Source organism: Botryllus schlosseri, chromosome 7 (assembly GCF_051294905.1).
Source record: "Botryllus schlosseri isolate E-star chromosome 7, Bs_hap1, whole genome shotgun sequence".
Lineage (NCBI taxonomy): Eukaryota > Metazoa > Chordata > Ascidiacea > Stolidobranchia > Styelidae > Botryllus > Botryllus schlosseri.
Window position 1 is genome coordinate 26988449 of NC_137242.1, and position 18896 is coordinate 27007344.

At 39.7% G+C, this 18896-nt stretch overlaps 1 protein-coding gene across 1 annotated transcript; it reads right to left on the reverse strand.

The window, feature by feature from the left end:
* Positions 1–353: 353 nt before the first annotated feature.
* On the reverse strand, positions 354–18874 carry LOC145443349 (polypeptide N-acetylgalactosaminyltransferase 13-like). The gene is made up of 12 exons (XM_080321328.1): positions 18518–18874; positions 13360–13580; positions 12149–12315; positions 10814–10963; positions 10615–10741; positions 8120–8330; positions 7489–7671; positions 3755–3889; positions 3587–3688; positions 2352–2498; positions 1451–1489; positions 354–821 (listed from the first exon to the last, which is right to left on the reverse strand). Exons 1-12 carry the CDS (start codon positions 18725–18727, stop codon positions 681–683), a joined length of 1833 nt encoding a protein of 610 aa, XP_080177454.1. The 5' UTR covers positions 18728–18874; the 3' UTR covers positions 354–680.
* Positions 18875–18896: the final 22 nt, after the last annotated feature.

An 18896-nucleotide genomic window follows, 5' to 3' on the forward strand; every position in this document is an offset into this window, starting at 1 on the left:
AGCGTTCAAACTTCTATTTCTTTAGTTTAATGCAATAATACAAGTTGTGGTCGCGTTTTAGTTGTTCATTTCGTTTGTTTTTATTTATAAATAACACTGTTATAATTGCCCCGCATGGGTGGTACAATTGCTCCTGGGTACGGGCCGATTGTAACATTTGAGCGGCGATTTTCGCGACCCAAAATTTCCATGATTGAGTGTTGATTGAGTTCCATTTCAGTTTTTATATAAACTATCGAGTTGTTGGCTTCTTTATATTAAACTTTGGAAATGAAATTTCCATGAGAACAACACGTAATGTTGGAAAATCCTAAAAGTGTTACAATTGTCCCCGGTCTCCCCTACGCTACATAAAGTCAGTGAATGATGCTTATTCAAAGCAACGCAGGCTACTCAAGTCTACGCGACATCGAATCTGAAAAGCATTCATATTGCATATGAAATATTTGATACAGCAGTTTTATGAGCAATGCGCGTAACAGTTTGCGTGTTTGTGTACAAATAAATAAAACTATCTTGGATAGCGCAAGAAGGTAGTCTATTTCCAGAATTTAGAGCGATGGAGTGTCGCTTGGAATCTGGGAATCGACTGCGGCAGTAATGGAAGACATTATTCCGATCATTGCAATATCGGCGGAAGTGTTAGTGGTAAGTCTTGAAGTAGGATCATGATTTCATTGTCAAGGTTCGTAACCCGGCTCTTCGGGCATGTTTCGGTAGTACCAGATCTGCGACTGCGCATCGTTGCAAGGCTTCAGCTGCACTGCCGAGTTGTCGATGTTTTGCAGACACTGACCGCTGTTATGTCGGATCTGTCCTCTCTGTAAATACGTTGTGGGTTAGATTCGGAGCTATCAACCTTGTTGACCTTGCGGACCGGCAAAACTTAGACACTTGAATATGCGATTACGAGAAATGTACGCAACTCTAACGTAAATATTGAAGATATAATTTAATGCTGCCTTTTTGAAATTAGACGCGTTTGACGTGGCTCTATTGAAGAAAGACGAAGACATTTTAAAAATCGCTGACTTGATTTTGATTGTTCAGATTCTTTGAAAGAAATGTGATTGTTGCTTGCTACCCGCTATTATAATACCACTGCCGAAAATTAACGAAGTCTTCAGAGATTCAAATATAATATAACTATAGTCTTAAACGGGCTTCTTGTAGGTAGAGCAGAGGTCACAAACCGTCACAAACACGTGCCCCGTAGAATATCGTCGCTCGATCAGAGTCGATGTCACCTACCTGGCGAAGTCCGGACTAGGTATTGGATATGCGAGAGGGTCTGGTCTGGTCCCAACTTGGGGGACTGCTCCAGGATTACAAAGTGGAATTCTCAAGCTATGTTCCGTCGGACGTTGTTCACAGACTATTAATTCCGAATTTGATCGTAACTTAGGTAAAGACAAAGCCGTAGTTGTCTGGTATAATGTTAAGCACTCACCGGTCCGATGTCACTTTGCGTGGACAGTGTATTGGACACCTGAAATAACAAGAGATTATTGTATATCATACGTCAACGTATATATGCGACATTCCTCACTATCCGCAACACGACATATAGGTACGATATATGATATTCTGAAAACTTGACAGGGAAAATCACAGACGCAGGGTGACAACTGCCACGCCACAGAGCTTCCACATTGAGGCGAAAATATAGAAAACGCACATAAAAAAGATCCTTTTACAAATGATTTACGCAGCTTCAACAATTTGCTAATGCGGAAATTCTGGATTTTCGCAGACAATTTATTGGCGTTAAGAACCTGTAACCAGAGTAGGGGTAGGTGATTCTAGTCGGCTAATTAGAGTAAATAGGCCGAAATACCGGTAATCTAATTCTACTTTAATTTGTGAAATGTTTCAATGCTATGATTTCAATTCTAAACTAATTTCAGTTTTTTCTGAAATTGCTACAGGAGAAGTGTATCGCGCGAAACGAACCAAGCTTGGCGTAAAGACATTTGCCATTTTCATGGTGACGACAATGAACTCTGATTTGATACGAACTGTACTTGACTTTTGTCAGCTTTGTTTGTAATTGAGAATTGAATACAATTTCCAAGTTTTAGTAAATTTAGTAAATCCACTTCTAATCTAATTTGGACAGATGAATATTTTCGAGTTATCCAACTCTGGCAGCAAGCGTGGCGATCTAATATATCTTCAACGAATTTTCAAGCTTATGCAATTGGTAACCATCAAATAGGGTACAAGAGTCATAGATGGAGTAAAAATATCAGTTAGAGTCGCGGCAATCCATCGCTAAACCACAGCTATAGTAGGAAATACCGTAAACATCGAGAAATAATACAAAAACAACTATACTTCCGCGGGCTCACCTCTATGTACTGCCATCTCTGCTCGACAGGAGCCTCGCCTTTCGGATAAACGCAGGAAGCAAAAGTCACGTTAGATCCCGTAGGCACCATGCACCATTCGCGCTCGGCGTTCAGTCTCAGTTCGCCCTGCCGCGTGTACATCAGAAGCTGGAATGTAGCCAGAAATTTGGAATACATCATCCTTAGGGTGTACATATATTTCGTTTATGATCATATTAGTAAAACATATACTAAATTCTTGAAGAAGTTCTTGAACTTACGGAACTTGTAATGTACAATTGAAATGAACCCGAACATTTTCGATTGGGGGTAATCGTCAGCAAGTGGTGGATAATTGGAAAGAACATGATATATCAACAATCGTATAACCAAAAATGACGTCATCTGCATGAAATATCGAATAATCGGGGCGGGATTCAGCGCCTGACCCCTGATGAGTGCCAGCCAAAATATTCGGGTTCAGTCCAATGTATATACCGAACAGTAATAAGCTCTGTACAGCATGAAGTGTTTCTGTCTATGCTTTATATTTTATATAATATTTGAATACTATTACATTATTATTATTAGCAAACAGAAAAAAAAGACTTTCCTGTTTTCTCGGATAGTGATGTAATTGCCCATAGTGGAACAGAGGAAGAGTAATTACGTGTTATCTCACTTTTAAAAACCGCGCGCGACATGAATTTTTCTTATCACGTCAACGTTTTATCAATCGTATTATATATATCGCATGCAGTGCTTGCTAAAGATGCCTATACCAGCCTTGGACAATTAGATAATTACAGTTGTCAAATCGGACTAACTAGGACGGAATTTCGGTCATGTAATTCTAATCTAATTTTTGAAATGTTGCTATATGCTCTAATTTAATTGTAATCTAGTTTCTGGTTTTCCTGAACATGCTACAGGTAAACTGCATATTGACAAACGACCCAAGCTCGTGTTCGTGAGGATCAACTATGATTAGATTACACTGAAATTGATTCAATAGCCAAGTTTTCGCGAATTCAGTAGTTCTGATCTAATTTGGAAATAAAACTGCGTAGGTGTGCGTATCTATAATTCTCATTCTAATCCAAGTTTGAGAAAGCTGAGAATTTTCTATAGTTGTCCGAGTTTGGCCTATACCGATGTCATAGTGAGTCGAAGCGATAATGTCGCACGGGTCATATGCCATAGAATACATTATGTGAGGACGTGAACAGGTGGGAAACACGTATAAAATCACATACCTGATGCCCGCTTTTTCCGTGGCATGGATACAATATCATCGGTTTGAAAACGTCAAAACCCGAATCGAAGCATACCGCCGAGCGATCTTTACTAGTCGCCCACTGTGCGAGATTAGAAAACACGCAAAATATTTTGAATACACTTCGAAAGCAGCCTTCGCTTCGTACCTGTCCCCAGTAGACAACATCGTCGTCCGGCACCGCGTACATGTCTGGGTGAAGATTTTCGAGGAACCAGGAAAAGTCTTTGCATTTTAGATTGTCTCGTAGAGCGATTTGTTTCGACAAGTCACCGGCGTCGATCTGCAGAACCGATAGTGTTCAGAGTTGTGCAAATATAAAACTTTCCGCCTTTTCACATTAGATCAGAATTAGAAGTAAACTACACAGTTTCATTTCCTATTTAGATTAGAATTACGGTTTCCGAAAAAACTTGAAAATTAAATGACAAAGAAAAACAACAAAACCTGTTCAATCAGATTAGAATTAGCTTACTGGAATTACTCTCTAATTAGTCTAGTCACAAACTTTCTCTAGAATCAATCAATAACCAATAAAATCGGTGAACAATTTTTTTAAATTAATTAATTAAAAACAGTGATTCCCAAACTGTGTGTTTTTCTAGAATTTTTTGAAAACACACAAGATGCAAATTAAAAGCGGTCTAACATTCAGCAGCTGATAAATAAGCACATGTGACCATGTCCATGAGACCAATCATTACATTGCCGATGAATAGAGTAATGTGTACATCACAATTTGGCTGTTGAGTCTGGATAAAATACGTTGATTCGTCTCATATCAACTCATAAACAAGGAATCGTGCCTCAAATCGTGGGAACATTGTCTGGAATTCAACTCGCATCAACAAAACTTCTCTGGATGTTCTGTAAACAAACATTTTATTATAATTTGCACCTTGGTGTTTTTTTCGTTTTTGCTGAAATTAAACGCCGTAACCGAGAGACACTGCCTTGAAAACGACGACGTGCGTATGTGTGTCAACAATTAAGCATCGTTTCAGTCTAATATATGTTTTATAAACAAACATGGTCATCGCAATCGCAAGTTTCTTGTAAGTGTGCTGCGAGCATTTTATAATTTTTATAGTGTGCCACACAGGGTTGTAACCAAGTCACATGGTTCCGAGTCACGAGTCAATCTGACTTTTGTGGTTTTGACTCGAGTCGAGTCGAGTCATTTTCAATTTATCACCGACTCGAGTCCGAGTCCAAGTCACCGTTTTAAGGGTCAAGTCCGAGTCATAGTGTTTTGACTCGAGTCGAGTCCAAGTCACAGTATTGAAGTCATGTTCAACATATGTTTTCAATCCTGCTTGGGTGATATCGAACTCCTTGCTTGCCAAACATGCTTATTTTGTCCCTATCATAGTCTTGACACATGTTTATTTAGGCAGATAACATACAGTTCCTGGCCTCATTTACCGATGCTATAGATAGACGAGACAGGCCGCCAATACGATAACTTTACTAATTTTAGAACTTTAAATCAAATATCTGTCTTGTCAGTCTGATATATCACAAATACAAGCATTCAGTTTTTATTACGAGCACATCGACGACCGCTCACAAATAGCTTATAGAGAATTAACGAATTCACGTCTACATACTATCTGATAGAGAACTTACGAATTCACGTCTAGCTAGATACAAGCTGGTAAAGAATCAACAGATAAACGTTTATGTAGAGGTACAGTTTTGCTTTCACATTATATCAGGTGGTTGACCAGAAAAAGGTCAACTTTCCTGCTCAGCTCACGAAAAAGTCGCCGGAGCGTTACTTTAGTGCTGATTTACTGTTATCTTAGTCGAATTTGCCCTACATTTACCAAAAAAATTCTCAAAAATGAGGACAGAATCTCAAAAAGGAGGCTACTTCTTAAAATTATTAGATGATCTAAAAGAACTTAAATTTGGCTCAATTCCAACCAGTAAAAAGCAATGCTAAGAGAAAATATTTTGGATTAATTACAAATAGAGACTTTCGGATTTTACCGGCTTCCTCATGATATTGTTAGATTGTGTAAAAATATGATTCATATCAAATTTGGCTCAATTCCAACTGGAAGAAGCGAAGTTATTAGAGTGGAATATTTTGGATATGAAAAAATAGTCGACTTACAACTATTATGTAATTATATTGTATGAAATCATTTCTCACTAAAAATACTCCATGTATTTCCAAATCCAAAATTTTCTCCTCTCATATCATTGATTCCACTTTTTGAAATCACGCCAGATTCAGTTTTCTTTTTATGCAACGTAACAATTTTATCAAGTAGCCACCCAGTATAATAAAAAAAAAAAGTTATTTTTGATCGGCCCTATTGTACAAACATCACACAACATTAGCCATTCATTATTACTGACGTGCACAATGCACATACCTAACAAAACGTCAAATGGACGGAGGGTATTGTGTGTTTTGATAGACAGCAGATAAAATCAATGAGTTACACTTGAAAAATACTAAAGTGGAAAGGAGATTCTCATATATGTTGAGGCGGGGTGGCCTTATGAATAATCCACATCCACTGGATACGCGTTCCACTGGTGCATTAGATGCAGGAATTTTAAACCACACTGAAGAGCATTAGATACTCATCCATTCTAGTCGCCAAAAAATGCAAAGAATCATCGCCTTCAGATCTACATATGATCTTATCAGTCTCTTCCAAGTAGGCTACTTGACCATCTGAGTCATTTCATTGGCTCTAATTGGACTTTGCTTTGATTGTTTGCTTGTATAATTTAAAATTATTGAGTACTTTGATGGCGGAGGATTTATTACCTCTTCATCACTGGATGATTTTGTACAATGCATTGCTCTTTGCTACTATGTACCATTGTCTTTTGTTTTCACGGCGGCATATCTGATATCAGACGAGTGCAACGAAAGCAGTGGTGACAAATAGCGATGTCGACCGAATTCGTCACATGCGTTGATCTAACCATTGTGGTTCGCAAATTTCTTCACCTTCAAGTCATATAAAATGAGCCGAGTCAATGACTTGAGTCGAGTCATGCGTAATGACTCGAGTACAAGTCGAGTCAATCCAAATATTGACTCGAGTCGAGTCGAGTCATTTTCCCATTTCAAGAAAATGACTTGAGTCAAGTCGAGTCACAAAAAAATCGTGACTCGAGTCTGACTCGAGTCGAGTCATGACTCGAGTCATTACAACCCTGGTGCCACATGCCGAAAAAGTGTGGGAACCATTGATCTATAATAATGAACGAATTTCCCATACAATTTTATTCAAAGCCAAAGTTTTCAACTGTGAACTTTAATAACATAGCTTCTATGGGTTGGAATTGAGGCAGATTTGGTAAGCATCGTTTTTTAAGATTACCTGAAGAATTCTTTGGGTATCCGGCAGAAATTTTTTTAATCTTTGTTCAATAAAAGGAAAAATTTTATTCTTTCGCAGCAATGCATCTACTGGTTGGAAGTGAGTGAAATTTGGCGTGCAACGTTTTTGGGCAACCTAACAATTTTATCGAGTAGCCAGTATATTTATTTATAAGTCACGTTTGAACAGTCCTATCATACCCTCTAGTGCGGAGCGGATCGACAAATTCTCTAGTCTCCGGCCCATGCTCCGCTCTATACGGTACGGTGGTTCCGTGAATTTATACATATGGCTCGTTTATTCTCGCACTGGCTTGGCGGTTACTTGCGTGTGGTTAGTTGGTTGGTTGGTTGGTTGGTTGGTTGGTTGGTTGGTTGGTTGGTAGTTATTTATTAGTTACAAAAGTCACACTTATCAATAAAGATTCTAGCAGGATCAAAAAAGCACTGATCCGGCTCCGATCCGGCCATACATCCAATCTGGCCCCGGACCATGCTCCGCACTAATACACTCGTGCGAATCATCTTACAAATTTCGCTCTCGGCGCGCGGCGGTAAAACTGTTCCTTGTAGTCGCCCATCCATACTTCCACCACACGTTTGTTATTGCGCGCGATAGCGTCGCCAAAATCATTGTACTGGAAACCGCGCCTGTGCATATGACCGACGTGTGAGCACGGATGAATCTCCAGAGTGCCCCCGCACAGCCATACCTGGGTAAAGATGAGAAATGGACTATGCTGTGAATTCAGAGCTGATAAAAGAAGTTAGTGTTGAAGTCATTGTAAACTACAGTGTCAGGTATCAAATTGTGCTTACGCACCGTTCAAAGGAAGAAATTGAGCCACATATACTAATGCTTTTGGAGACATATACAATGGCCACCCGTAGAAATCCCAAAAATTTGGTGCGCCTAGACAGAAGTCACTACATCCCAGTGATACATCTCCATAAGAATTGATGCATACGTATAAACGACGGATAGCAACGGATCTCAGAATAATTCCTTCAAACAGCATCGTAGAGTCGTGTAAACTTGAAGCAAGATATGTCTCTACCACGGGTAAAGAACTGCCTCTTGAACCGATGTTTAGGCATAAGTTTGAGTTCAAAATACCTCACCAAGCAGTGCGCATTATAACGGGACCGAACATATCATACCTTGAATGAAATCTCCAACTGTTCCGCCCCCCAAAACTTGAGTTCCTCGTCAAATCCTCCGAGTTCGAAAAAGTACGACTTCTTAATAGCAGACACTCCTACGACCACCGGGGATTTGATTACGGCGTCCGTGGGTTCGTCTACCGGTCGGTTCCGCTGACCACCCCATCCGAAGCCGAGATCCCAGTTCGTGACCCCTATTGGCACGTCTCTGTCGTGAAGAGGGAAATAATAGCTGTTTTACAGTGGTGTTAATGAGCGTGGAAGACTATCAAGTAATCACAATCGCATTTACAGATGGATATAATCACTGTCTTGGGGGCACTTCGCTAATTATCCACGTGGAGAATGATTACTATTCATGTACTCGGGTCGTGTGAATTGCGATTCACAGCGAACACGAGCAATTGCGGACACTTTAGTCAATCCATTGCAGACTAAATTACCATCCGAACAAGATCGGATGCAGCGACTCACAACTATGCTAAGTATGCAGTAGTGATGAAACTAGGGTTGAATTTAAAACAAACGGTGTTTTTTTTAAGTTGTCAAATTATGCCATAATTGTGTAAATACTTCCCGAAAACATGTTGTATGAGCCTACGGACAATTAACACCCGATTTAGCCGACGTATATTGATATGGGTTGGTTGGAAGTTGGAACCCTCAAAATAGTCGGTACAACAGTTATAGTACAGATATTTCGTCAATAGAGCTGTATTTACCTATATTTTCACTTGTCAATGTCAATCCATGATGACGTCACAATTGAATATTCGTGACGTCATATCTTTAAAAAAACATGTTTTAAATTTAGGCCTTGTTTTAAACCTGTTTGTTTTCAATTGATTTTTGCTTTAAATGCAACCCTAGATGGAACCATAGAGCTCTATCTGACGAATTGCATAAAAACCATCATTACAGAGTGCTTCCGACATCATGCAGAGGCGAATTTACCGATCCACAAATATTGTAACATGTAGTTGAAGAGCTTCTTGGATATAGACAATTGAATAGTATATTCTTCATATTAATAGAAACCCATATATTTTCAGCCGACACTCGTCAGGGGTAATCGTCAACCACTAGTAGAGAATTGGAATGAATATTGTATATCAAGAATGCTATCGCCATCGGCGAAGAGAGAGCTCAAACTCAATGTACTATATTGGGCGGTACATGAACTCCTTCCATTGGGAAAGACTAGGTCGACTCCAATGGCCATAAATAAAGTGTTAACGGCCTCTTCCGACGACGCGAAATCTGTCGCTTCGATAAACAGAATATCCAACAAATGTTTGCCAATGGCAGAATTCATTGCATTTGCCTGTTCTGGATCAGGCTTCAGGGAATAAGTCAAGGGTGAGCTTTTCTCCTAGCGTGAAACGCGTGTTGTAATAAATCCTGGGGCATGCTGTCTTATGCGGTCCTGCAAACGTGGTGTCGTTTTTCCCACGTAGCAACAATCACTGTGGCACTTATATTCATAGACCACATACCACATTACTTTGATAAGAAGGAAGAACGTCTTTACGTTTTGCAGGGAGCAGTTCTGCAGTTGGATTGTCGTAAAAATCACGTTGATATTCCCTGTGTAGTAACACTTTGACCGCAAAAATCATTTGTTTTTCAAAGTGGGTGGGAATAGGACCTATCCATGATAACTGGATGTTGGATGTAGACATCTTTGGTTGTTCGGTTCCGTACTGTCTGTTTTTTTTGCGTTAAATTCCTCTTGATGCGATGGTTGAATATGTTTGATAGGCGGTAAGAAGTTTTTAAAACCTATACATACTCTTTATGAGCACATGCGTACTGTGTATTAGGTTATTTACGTGACATATTACGAATGTCATCCAGTGTTATCTTATCTCTGGCCATGGCGTAAATAGCGCCTCGACGTGATAAGCGCCGTAATTACCACTGTCTATTTATCTATAGTAGTACCTTATAGACCCATTCTTGTTCAGATGAATTTCAGTTGAGTGAAATTCGATAATTTGTAACGCAAACACTATCTCTTGCTAATTGCAATGCCATAATCGATCGAAATATATTGATTTATATATTTTACCGCACCGCATTTAAGGTTGCTGAGTCGTTCTATAGAATAGAATTGCAATTTCAAGTACGAAAGGGAAATTGGTAACTGCCAACGTCGACACGTTTCGATGCCCGCCCGCAAACACGCGTTTCGAACAATACTCGGAATTAATTGCCAGACAACAAAGTCGGGTAGGAAAGGATGCAGCTGATATTAATGAAATAGAGTCACGGTCCGATTGTTACGTTATTTCGTCATTTAACTCAGGTTGAAATATTGGGCAGTGCGCTTATTTCTGTTTAAAATAAGATGAGCTAAACTTACATGTGACAATGGGCATTAAGATAAATATAAACATAACCAAGGCCTACTTAAGCCTGCGTGGGAATCAATTGATATTGCGACATCAACATTCCGGGGGCATTAAGCTTTTAATTGTACTGGTACCTACATTGTTTTACGGATTTTCATACTGAAGGTATCGTACGGCATATCCTCGATCACAGGAGATATAAGCGCCTTCGGTTCTTCGGCTATCCGCTCCATCAGCGGCTCTAACCAACCTTTGGTACATTCACCTATCAGAATATATCGCAAGGATCCAGTTTGAGACAGAGGGTACGAGCAGGATCACGAATCAGGATACTTACAGTGAGCATCTAGAAACACGAGTACGTCTCCGGTGCTAGCTTTGGCTCCGGCCATGCGCGCGGGTGCGATTCCGGACCGTTCCTTGAATCTGATCAATCGCACGATCTTCAGATTTTTCACGAATTCGTCCAGAGGAGATTTGAGGTCATCTGTACGCGCAAAATGCGTGGCATTAGTAATTTTGTGGGGCACATTTTCGAGGCATGGTTGGTTAATTAAAAAATTTGCAGCTTAGCCAAATTAGATTACGATTCTGAAAAGTTACATCGTTTCTTTTTAATTAGATTACAATCGGTATTATTGAATTTGCAAAAACCTGGAAATTAAATTAAATTGTGAATTTTGGATATATGCAATAAAAATAAGGTCCAGTTCATGTAACTCAAATCACAGTTCATTCGCGTGAACATGATTCGGTCCGTAGTCAACTATAGTCTAATTCTACAATGTCGGTTGATTCTACCTCTACGTAATATTTACCCGTATGATTCTGTTCCTAGACAGCAATTACGGTGTACAATTACCTACTACAAGCAGTACGAATGTTCATTCTACTCTTTCAGAAAATAGGTTAACAGCTATTAGTAAGCGTCATCAATGTTTTACGAGAGGCAGAGAAACAATTGCCAAACAATATCTTCCTAACACTTCAGAACATTTGTATAGTTAGATAGACTATATTGATGGAGCGACTTTACTCTGCTTATTCTGTCAAACTGCTACATAAGTGGCTCAATGTAACACAGAATTAGCACTGTATTATCATGTGTACTTCCAATAACGGTCATTAAAAACTTATTTACCAACCTCAGCGCCGACTTTAACCAGGGCTGTGGCCAAGTCACAAGGTTCCAAGTCACAAGTCAATTTAATGACTCAAGTTTAGTCGAGTCATTTTCAATGCAACACTGATTCAAGACTAAGTCCAAGTCGGGCCTAGTATGAGTCATAGTGTTAAGACTCTAATCCGAGTTCAAGTGATATTGTTTACTGTTCAGCATCGAGTCGAAGTCGGGTTCAACTCACTTCTGGAAAACTATTGGGGGTGTATCGAGGCCTCGGATTCATGATATACTCAATTTTCTGACTCTCCACATGTTTATTTAAACTGCTAAAAGAGACTTTGTGATCCTATATTTCAATGATCGATCGTGAAACACAAGTCATATATAGAATGCGTCGAGTCATGCGCAATGACCCGAGTACAACTCGAGTCAAAACACGAATTGACTTGAGTCTGGTCAAGTCGTATCAACAAAAACTTACGACTCGAATTGTTACAACCCTGACTTGAACCAACATGTTCTGCTGGCTACATGGTCTATTTTACGTACCATAAGTGCTAACGTCATCTATCAGTATGATCTCTTTGAGTAGGATTTTGGGAGAAGTCTCCAACACGCTGAATATCGTCCTCATCAAGGTGCACCAGGCTTCGTTATAAAAGATGATAATGACGGACGCCTTCCCTAGAGGTTTCTTCCATCTTCGCGTCTTGCACCTATCAATGGATCGCATAAGTCGCTGTTTCTGAATATCACTATCTGAAGTCTTGACGAAGTATGATATTCAAAGACTACTCCAAGTCGCTTCGTCACCTTCCTATCTTTATATTGAATCGCAGTATTGTGGTGTATCAAAATGATGAAATTGCTAATAATTATTTGATTGATTGATTGATGTTAATCGCAATCCGAAGAAGACTATACGGCAGCGGTTCCCAACCTTTGGGACGTGGCTCATAGTGTACAATCGCGACATTGCTGATATGCGTTCGATATCCGACCGAATGAAATTTGGAATTTCATTTTACATATCAACGGAATGACCTTTCAGAGTGCGTTCTGTTAGTGACCTAGATTGTGACTACGGCTGTGCACAATGATTCGAGTAGACTACTTGATAATCCGAATCGAGTCTTATTTGTCATTATTCAAATCAAGTAATATGGGAAGATTTATTCGAATACTGAAAGTACACGTCCATATCCAGAAAAGAGTTGCATTATCACCGGGAAATCTAGTTAGTTTAGATTCTTTCCCATCCGGAAAGCCTCGTAATTTCGATAGGTTTATTTGTTTGTGGTATTCATGGTGTTTGTACGCTATTAAGGTCATTTACACCATGCCAATTTTCTTCATTTCTATAACGTAGCTGCCGAATTGTAGCACGGCCCATTTCTAGGCTTTTTATGAGACATCGCTTACACGGATGATACGGCGAGGGGGAGCCTAGGTAAACCCCCCAACCTTTGGGTAGGAATTCTGGAGTCAACCTCGGTCGGACTCGAGCCCGCAACCCATTGGTGTTGTAGCAGTGGATTATACCACTACGCTATCTCGCAACAGAGAGGCGTATGTTAGTGGAAATGACATATCTAGGTAGTCGTGATCAACACACAGCATTGTCACAAGAGCAATGAAATAGATATGGTTGATAAAATAACAAATCATCTATAATGGGTGCTATATGAATACTCGAGTTAACCCCAGGCCAGATACTCTATTTTGCCCAGTCCTAGTTGCGATTCAAGTATAACACTCACGATTCCTCTCTGTCGTCTCGTATGGATCGGTGCAAAGGAATTTTCGAGCACACCAGTTCGTTAAACTCGTATTTCTTCCATCCTTCGTCGAGACGTCGCTGTTCCTCAGAGGTCATATTTTTCATAACATACGGATCCCCGTACTTGCCGGGATATTCGCCTGGATACGTAGGCCTTTGTATCCATGATATAAATTCCTTCTCCGTATAGTATTGGCCATCCTTGAGGAAATCGCGGTCATAAGTATCTATGTACGATTGTACGTAGGTATATGAGTGATTATTAACCGGGGATCACATGAATCCAAGGATTTGCTGGAGGTTAAGGCACACACTCTACTCATATGTATGATTCGTGATGATACGTCCCGCACCCGTGTACCATGCACCCGTGATATACGTGGTACAGATCCAGTACCTATCTCAGACTGACACCACGTTATGTATCAAGCACAACATTGTAATCCAAAGGATGCTTGTATGTAAGGGCGAACGTAGGGTAGGCGTGTAGAATTTATAACCCCCCAATAGAATTCTGAGTTAGGTTCTGTTGTCGTGTACCAACTGTTGGGTGTGAATACGCACTTTCTTCGGTAAGAGTATTGTACCTGAAAGGAAATAGCAAAAGTCTCACTATTTGTTATAATTATTCCTTTTGTGTGAAAATCATACTTTAATAGTTTTTGTACATTAGACACTCTGTTAAGAACAATTGATCCGCATAGAGAGCGGCGGCATGTTTCTATAAGTAGCTTTAGCAGCTTACAATCACAGGTACCCGCCGATGAATAAGATTGGGTGTATCTAGTTGGGAAATGCAAGATATCTTTTCGTTGCTATAGAACTTTCTGAGGAATATGTTGCCGTTCAGACGAAAATCAAACAAAGAACTGTACAGGACAATGCTCTTTATTTATATAGTTTGCAGTGCGTAGTAAATGGTAAACTGAGTGTTATATTTGCTGACTTCGCTACTAAATTGTAAGGCGTTACAGCTCTAACCCTAAATAGGGCTGGGCACAATGATTCGAGTACTCTAATCTGCATCCAGTATTGATTTAATGATTCGAGTCGAGTGGTAAAATACGAATTTTTCGAGTAGTGAAATCATTTGCTCCTCGCCACTGAAAGTTAATTTATCAACGAGAATTATATTCGATACTATTTTCCACTGTTGAAGCCTTGAAGCCTTTACTGGCCAAATCGTAGCATACGAAACATAGAACAAGGCCACAAACGTTACTCGAAATATCAGATATCCGAAGTCATGATCATCCCACAACATTGTCACAAAGTGCAATGAAATCGGAATGGTCGAAAAAATACCAAGTTATCTTGAATGTGATGTAGAACAGGCATTATATTCTTTGTGATAGCATAAAAGGTACATAATTGAAATTTGACATATTACATTCTGTTATGACGTCATTATGAGCGATACTCGAATAATCGACTCGATTCGAAGCATAATACATAATTTAGAATCGAATCACTCAGGTACTGGATTTTGCCCAGCCCTAACCCTAACACGGATCCAAACCCTAGTAATCTATTGCGTTACCACTATTTTCCTTGAATTGCATAGTTTTGAGACTACTATACTTCTTTATCTACACGACACAGTTACTAATTCAAAATACCATGTTCACTTATTAGAATTGCTCTAATATGTTGTGAACTATCGCTACAGATCGTCATCCCCACGCAATTTTAATGAACAATAATGTGCATATCAAGACTTGTACAAACTACCAACGTAGTTCGACGACGGTCATGTAACTACTGCATGGATTTGTGAGTAGTTCTCGTTCTCGTGGCACATTTTAAGATATTAGTTTCCGAACAACTAGACTGGGTGCATATCAAATAGACTTTGTACAACGCACAAACTACCAGTTCAGTTAGCTGACTGTCAGCAACTACTGTTTTTTGAGTAGTTCAACTTATAGTTGCGGATTTTGAAAAGTGACTAGTTATAGTTCTGGTTCTACCTGAACAGTTTGCACAGTTTCTGAACAACTAGAATACACGCGTCTTCGTTTGGCCTGAATCGTGATACCGGTGTTCTATTGGGTGATGTTCTTGCGGCCGTTACTATCACAGAGTCATAGCTACTAAAAGTGGCATAGCCCTGGGTGGATGTTGTGTTGGGGTTCGCGACCTCCCATCTCAAACTCGAAATCCCGTCCATCTGAAATGCCGATTCTATCTTCAATACGTCTTTGCTCATTTGAATTGAATCTAGTAAGTTGTGTTTTAGTGAGTTAAATGCGGATTTTAAAATGTCAACAGTTCAATAGTTGCAAGTGAGTAGGCTAAATCTAGTTTTAGTTGCGCATTTTGAAAATCAAGTAGATCGTACACTGTAGTTCTGAATGGCTTGTGTATCGCGCGTAATCCCTGGAAATTAGAAATGAGTGAACTATTACGCTGCACGCCGCTTATTTATAATCTTATTTGGCAGTTTATGCCGAGTTCATACATATCCAAGTTCAATTGAATAGTATATTCATATTGAAATGAACCCGAATATTTTCGGCTGACTCTCGTCAGAGGTAATCGTCAGCAACTAGTATGGAAGAGTGTTAGCCGAAAATATTCGGGGGTTTATTTCCATATCAATATACTCTACAATTGTATATGGAAGTTCTGTACCTCCAAGAAGCTCTTGAAATATCCAAGCTCGTATACGCTTCAACTTATAGGCATGTTTGTGCCTCGGGCCCCTGCCGCGTACTTGGTAGTAAATTAATTCGCCTGATGTCGGATAGTGGTAGCGCTTCGTAAGCGTGCAATGCTAATAGACGATTGTTGATATACATACACTTATACACCGTTCTTTTCAATTCTCTACTAATAACTGACGATTAGCCCTGACGAGTGCCAGCCGAAAATGATCAATTATATGCTTATAATATCATTGCCATTATGGTACGTTGAGATGCTGACTTATTTATGCACAGTTTAACCATGTTGTTTACGAGCTTGCCAACTCATGGCAGACGTCCCAGACATAATGATATCTGCCTACGTGATTCTCAAATCTCAATACACCGCCGTATGATTGATTTGCGTTTGTGTAAAGATGATAACTCATGTCATGCGTTACTAGACAGATGAAAATATACAAGCGTGATTCGGCTACCACAACACACAACCACAATATGATCAGACCTAAGAAACTAACTAAACCTGACCAAGGATTTCAACCTTTGTTCGATCGCGGTCCATTCTACGGTGTGAAAAGGTTCTGTGGCCCACTTCTTGAGTTTTGATTCAGCTCAATATACTAAACTGGTAATATAGTTGCAAGTTATCATGCTTCTGACAATTGCCAGCAAACTGGGACGAAAATAAATTGGAACGGATGGCTTTCATATTGACTTTACCTGGCTTTGTTATACTTTGATACATGGCGATATATTATTGCAAAATGTAATTTGATAGTGATAGATTTATCAGCAGTTTCGGAACCGACTCTTCATTCATATCGCATGTCGAAAGAATGAGGTAGTTCATGGTTGCATGAGGTTGCATTGCATAGTGCATAACTGCATACTACAATCCAATACAATTTGATTGCAATTCGCTAGTTTTATAATGACCGTACGATGTACCTATCAACTATCAAGTCGCGGAGCACACCAATTTAATACCTGAATCCTCTGACCCCGTCCGCATTACCTGGGTTTTAGGTCCAATATGGTGGGAAGCATAGAGTTGTGATAGCGAAACGGGGCAGCTTCAAACTATTCCAAACGAGATTTTGGTAAATGGGATACGGAGGAGAAGTGGAAAAATGGTTTTGATTCCAAGCTGTGCAATGCAGTGTGCATGCTTCGTGGTTTGTGACTACTGAGGTTGCTATGCCAGAACATTCATTCCGGTGATACAATCAATTCATGCGGCTCTTACATTATTGTAGAAATACTTGGAATGGAGATTAATGCTGCCGGTAAATTTGTAATTCGTTGTGGTAGTGCGGTATATTTTCATCGGAAGTCAATAATATTTTATCATCATTAATTGCCATTAGCGTTATTTTATGCTTCATTATTATGGCGTATACCGCAGTACCGTATTACCTATACATCCAATACATTTTAGTCCGACTTTGCTGGATACTCTTTCGAAAGGCACATGGCTTGTAACGCTGGCGGAATACTTCGTTTCTGCTGCATTACCTTCGTCATCACCCTCTCATTACCGACTTGATCATTGTGACGCCACGCGTGTCAATACGCCTCATATATATATCGGAGTCAACTGAGAAATCCTAGATTGCAACCTAATTCGATAATACGAATATATGTATTGCGGGAATATTACGACAAATAGAACTGAACTTTCACCAACTCCACAATGTTCCAAATAGCTCTGCGGCCCACCTTAAAATGCTCCTGTGGCCCACCAGTGGGTCATTGCCCACCGGCTAGAAATCCGTGGATTCGACTAATCAGAGCGATATGCAGCTAATCAAATTTGTGCAATGTTTCTATGCTCTAATTACAATTTTAATTTAATTTCTGGCTTTCCTGAAAATGCTACAGGAGAACTGTATTGTGTGAAACGAGCATTGCTCGGTGTGCAGACATTTTCAATTCTCATGCTTACGAGAATGAACTTTTGTTTGATATGAAGTGAACTTAAGTTTTGTTGTATTGCTTCCCAATCCGAGATTTCAGTGAAGTTACGAGTTTTTGCGAATTCAGTAATTCTAATTTCAGTCTAAGCAGGGATAAATATCTAGCTATAATTCTAATTCTAATCTAACGTGAATACTGAATATACTGAAAATTTACCATAGTTGTCGAACTATGCACATGGTTACATTTGCGCACAAATCATAACGATCACTTGTGATCAGGACACGGCTGAATATGCCCAATGCGAAAACACCACTACGACCAAAAGGGACTAATATATCTATGAATTCACAAGCTTTTAGTAATGTGTATAAGTTATGCGGACAACCGTACCGACGAATGTAGCATTATCAGTATCAGTTTATCAATATAATTTCATCGCGGTGTATCGGTATCACGAATGGTTGGATTACCAACACATTCGTTTACAAGGCAGGTTTAATTTCTCAATACTGTGATGTATAATTCCATCCACAGGCGATGATGACAGATGTAACTTTATACTAAACTTACCTTGTTCTCAAGGGATGCCTTTTCCGTGTCGAAAGTAGTCCACGACCACGTTGAGTGGATTTCCTCGAGCTCTTCAGGCGATAGTAAATCCCTTTTGAACTCGACGTAAGTCTTCCTCGATTTCAACGTTATGATATAATATGATACTACAGTCACGGCCACGATTAGTACGCAGCCACGCTTGCAAAGGTTCCTAACCGACCATTTCATACTAAATCACCAGCTACTGCTGGCAAACTGAAAGACACGGGTCTTATCTTTGACTCACGTGAAGTCAGGTCGTAGTCACGCGAGAGAAATGTATGCGTTCGGATTTTAAATACCGCGGTGACGCTCCAATACGCACTGGCGAGAACACGAGACGAGTTGTTGGGAGACC

What these genes read in the sequence shown, in the direction of transcription:
- LOC145443349 (XM_080321328.1), bottom strand. Translation starts at nt 18,727, where the DNA reads ATGAAATGGTCGGTTAGGAACCTTTGCAAGCGTGGCTGCGTACTAATC. An exon ending in CGAGACGACAGAGAGGAATC is followed by an intron (nt 12,316 to 13,359) that starts GTGAGTGTTATA and finishes ATCCATTGATAG; the next exon opens with GTGCAAGACGCGAAGATGGA. An exon ending in GCGCGCCGAGAGCGAAATTT is followed by an intron (nt 3,890 to 7,488) that starts GTAAGATGATTC and finishes TCGGTTCTGCAG; the next exon opens with ATCGACGCCGGTGACTTGTC.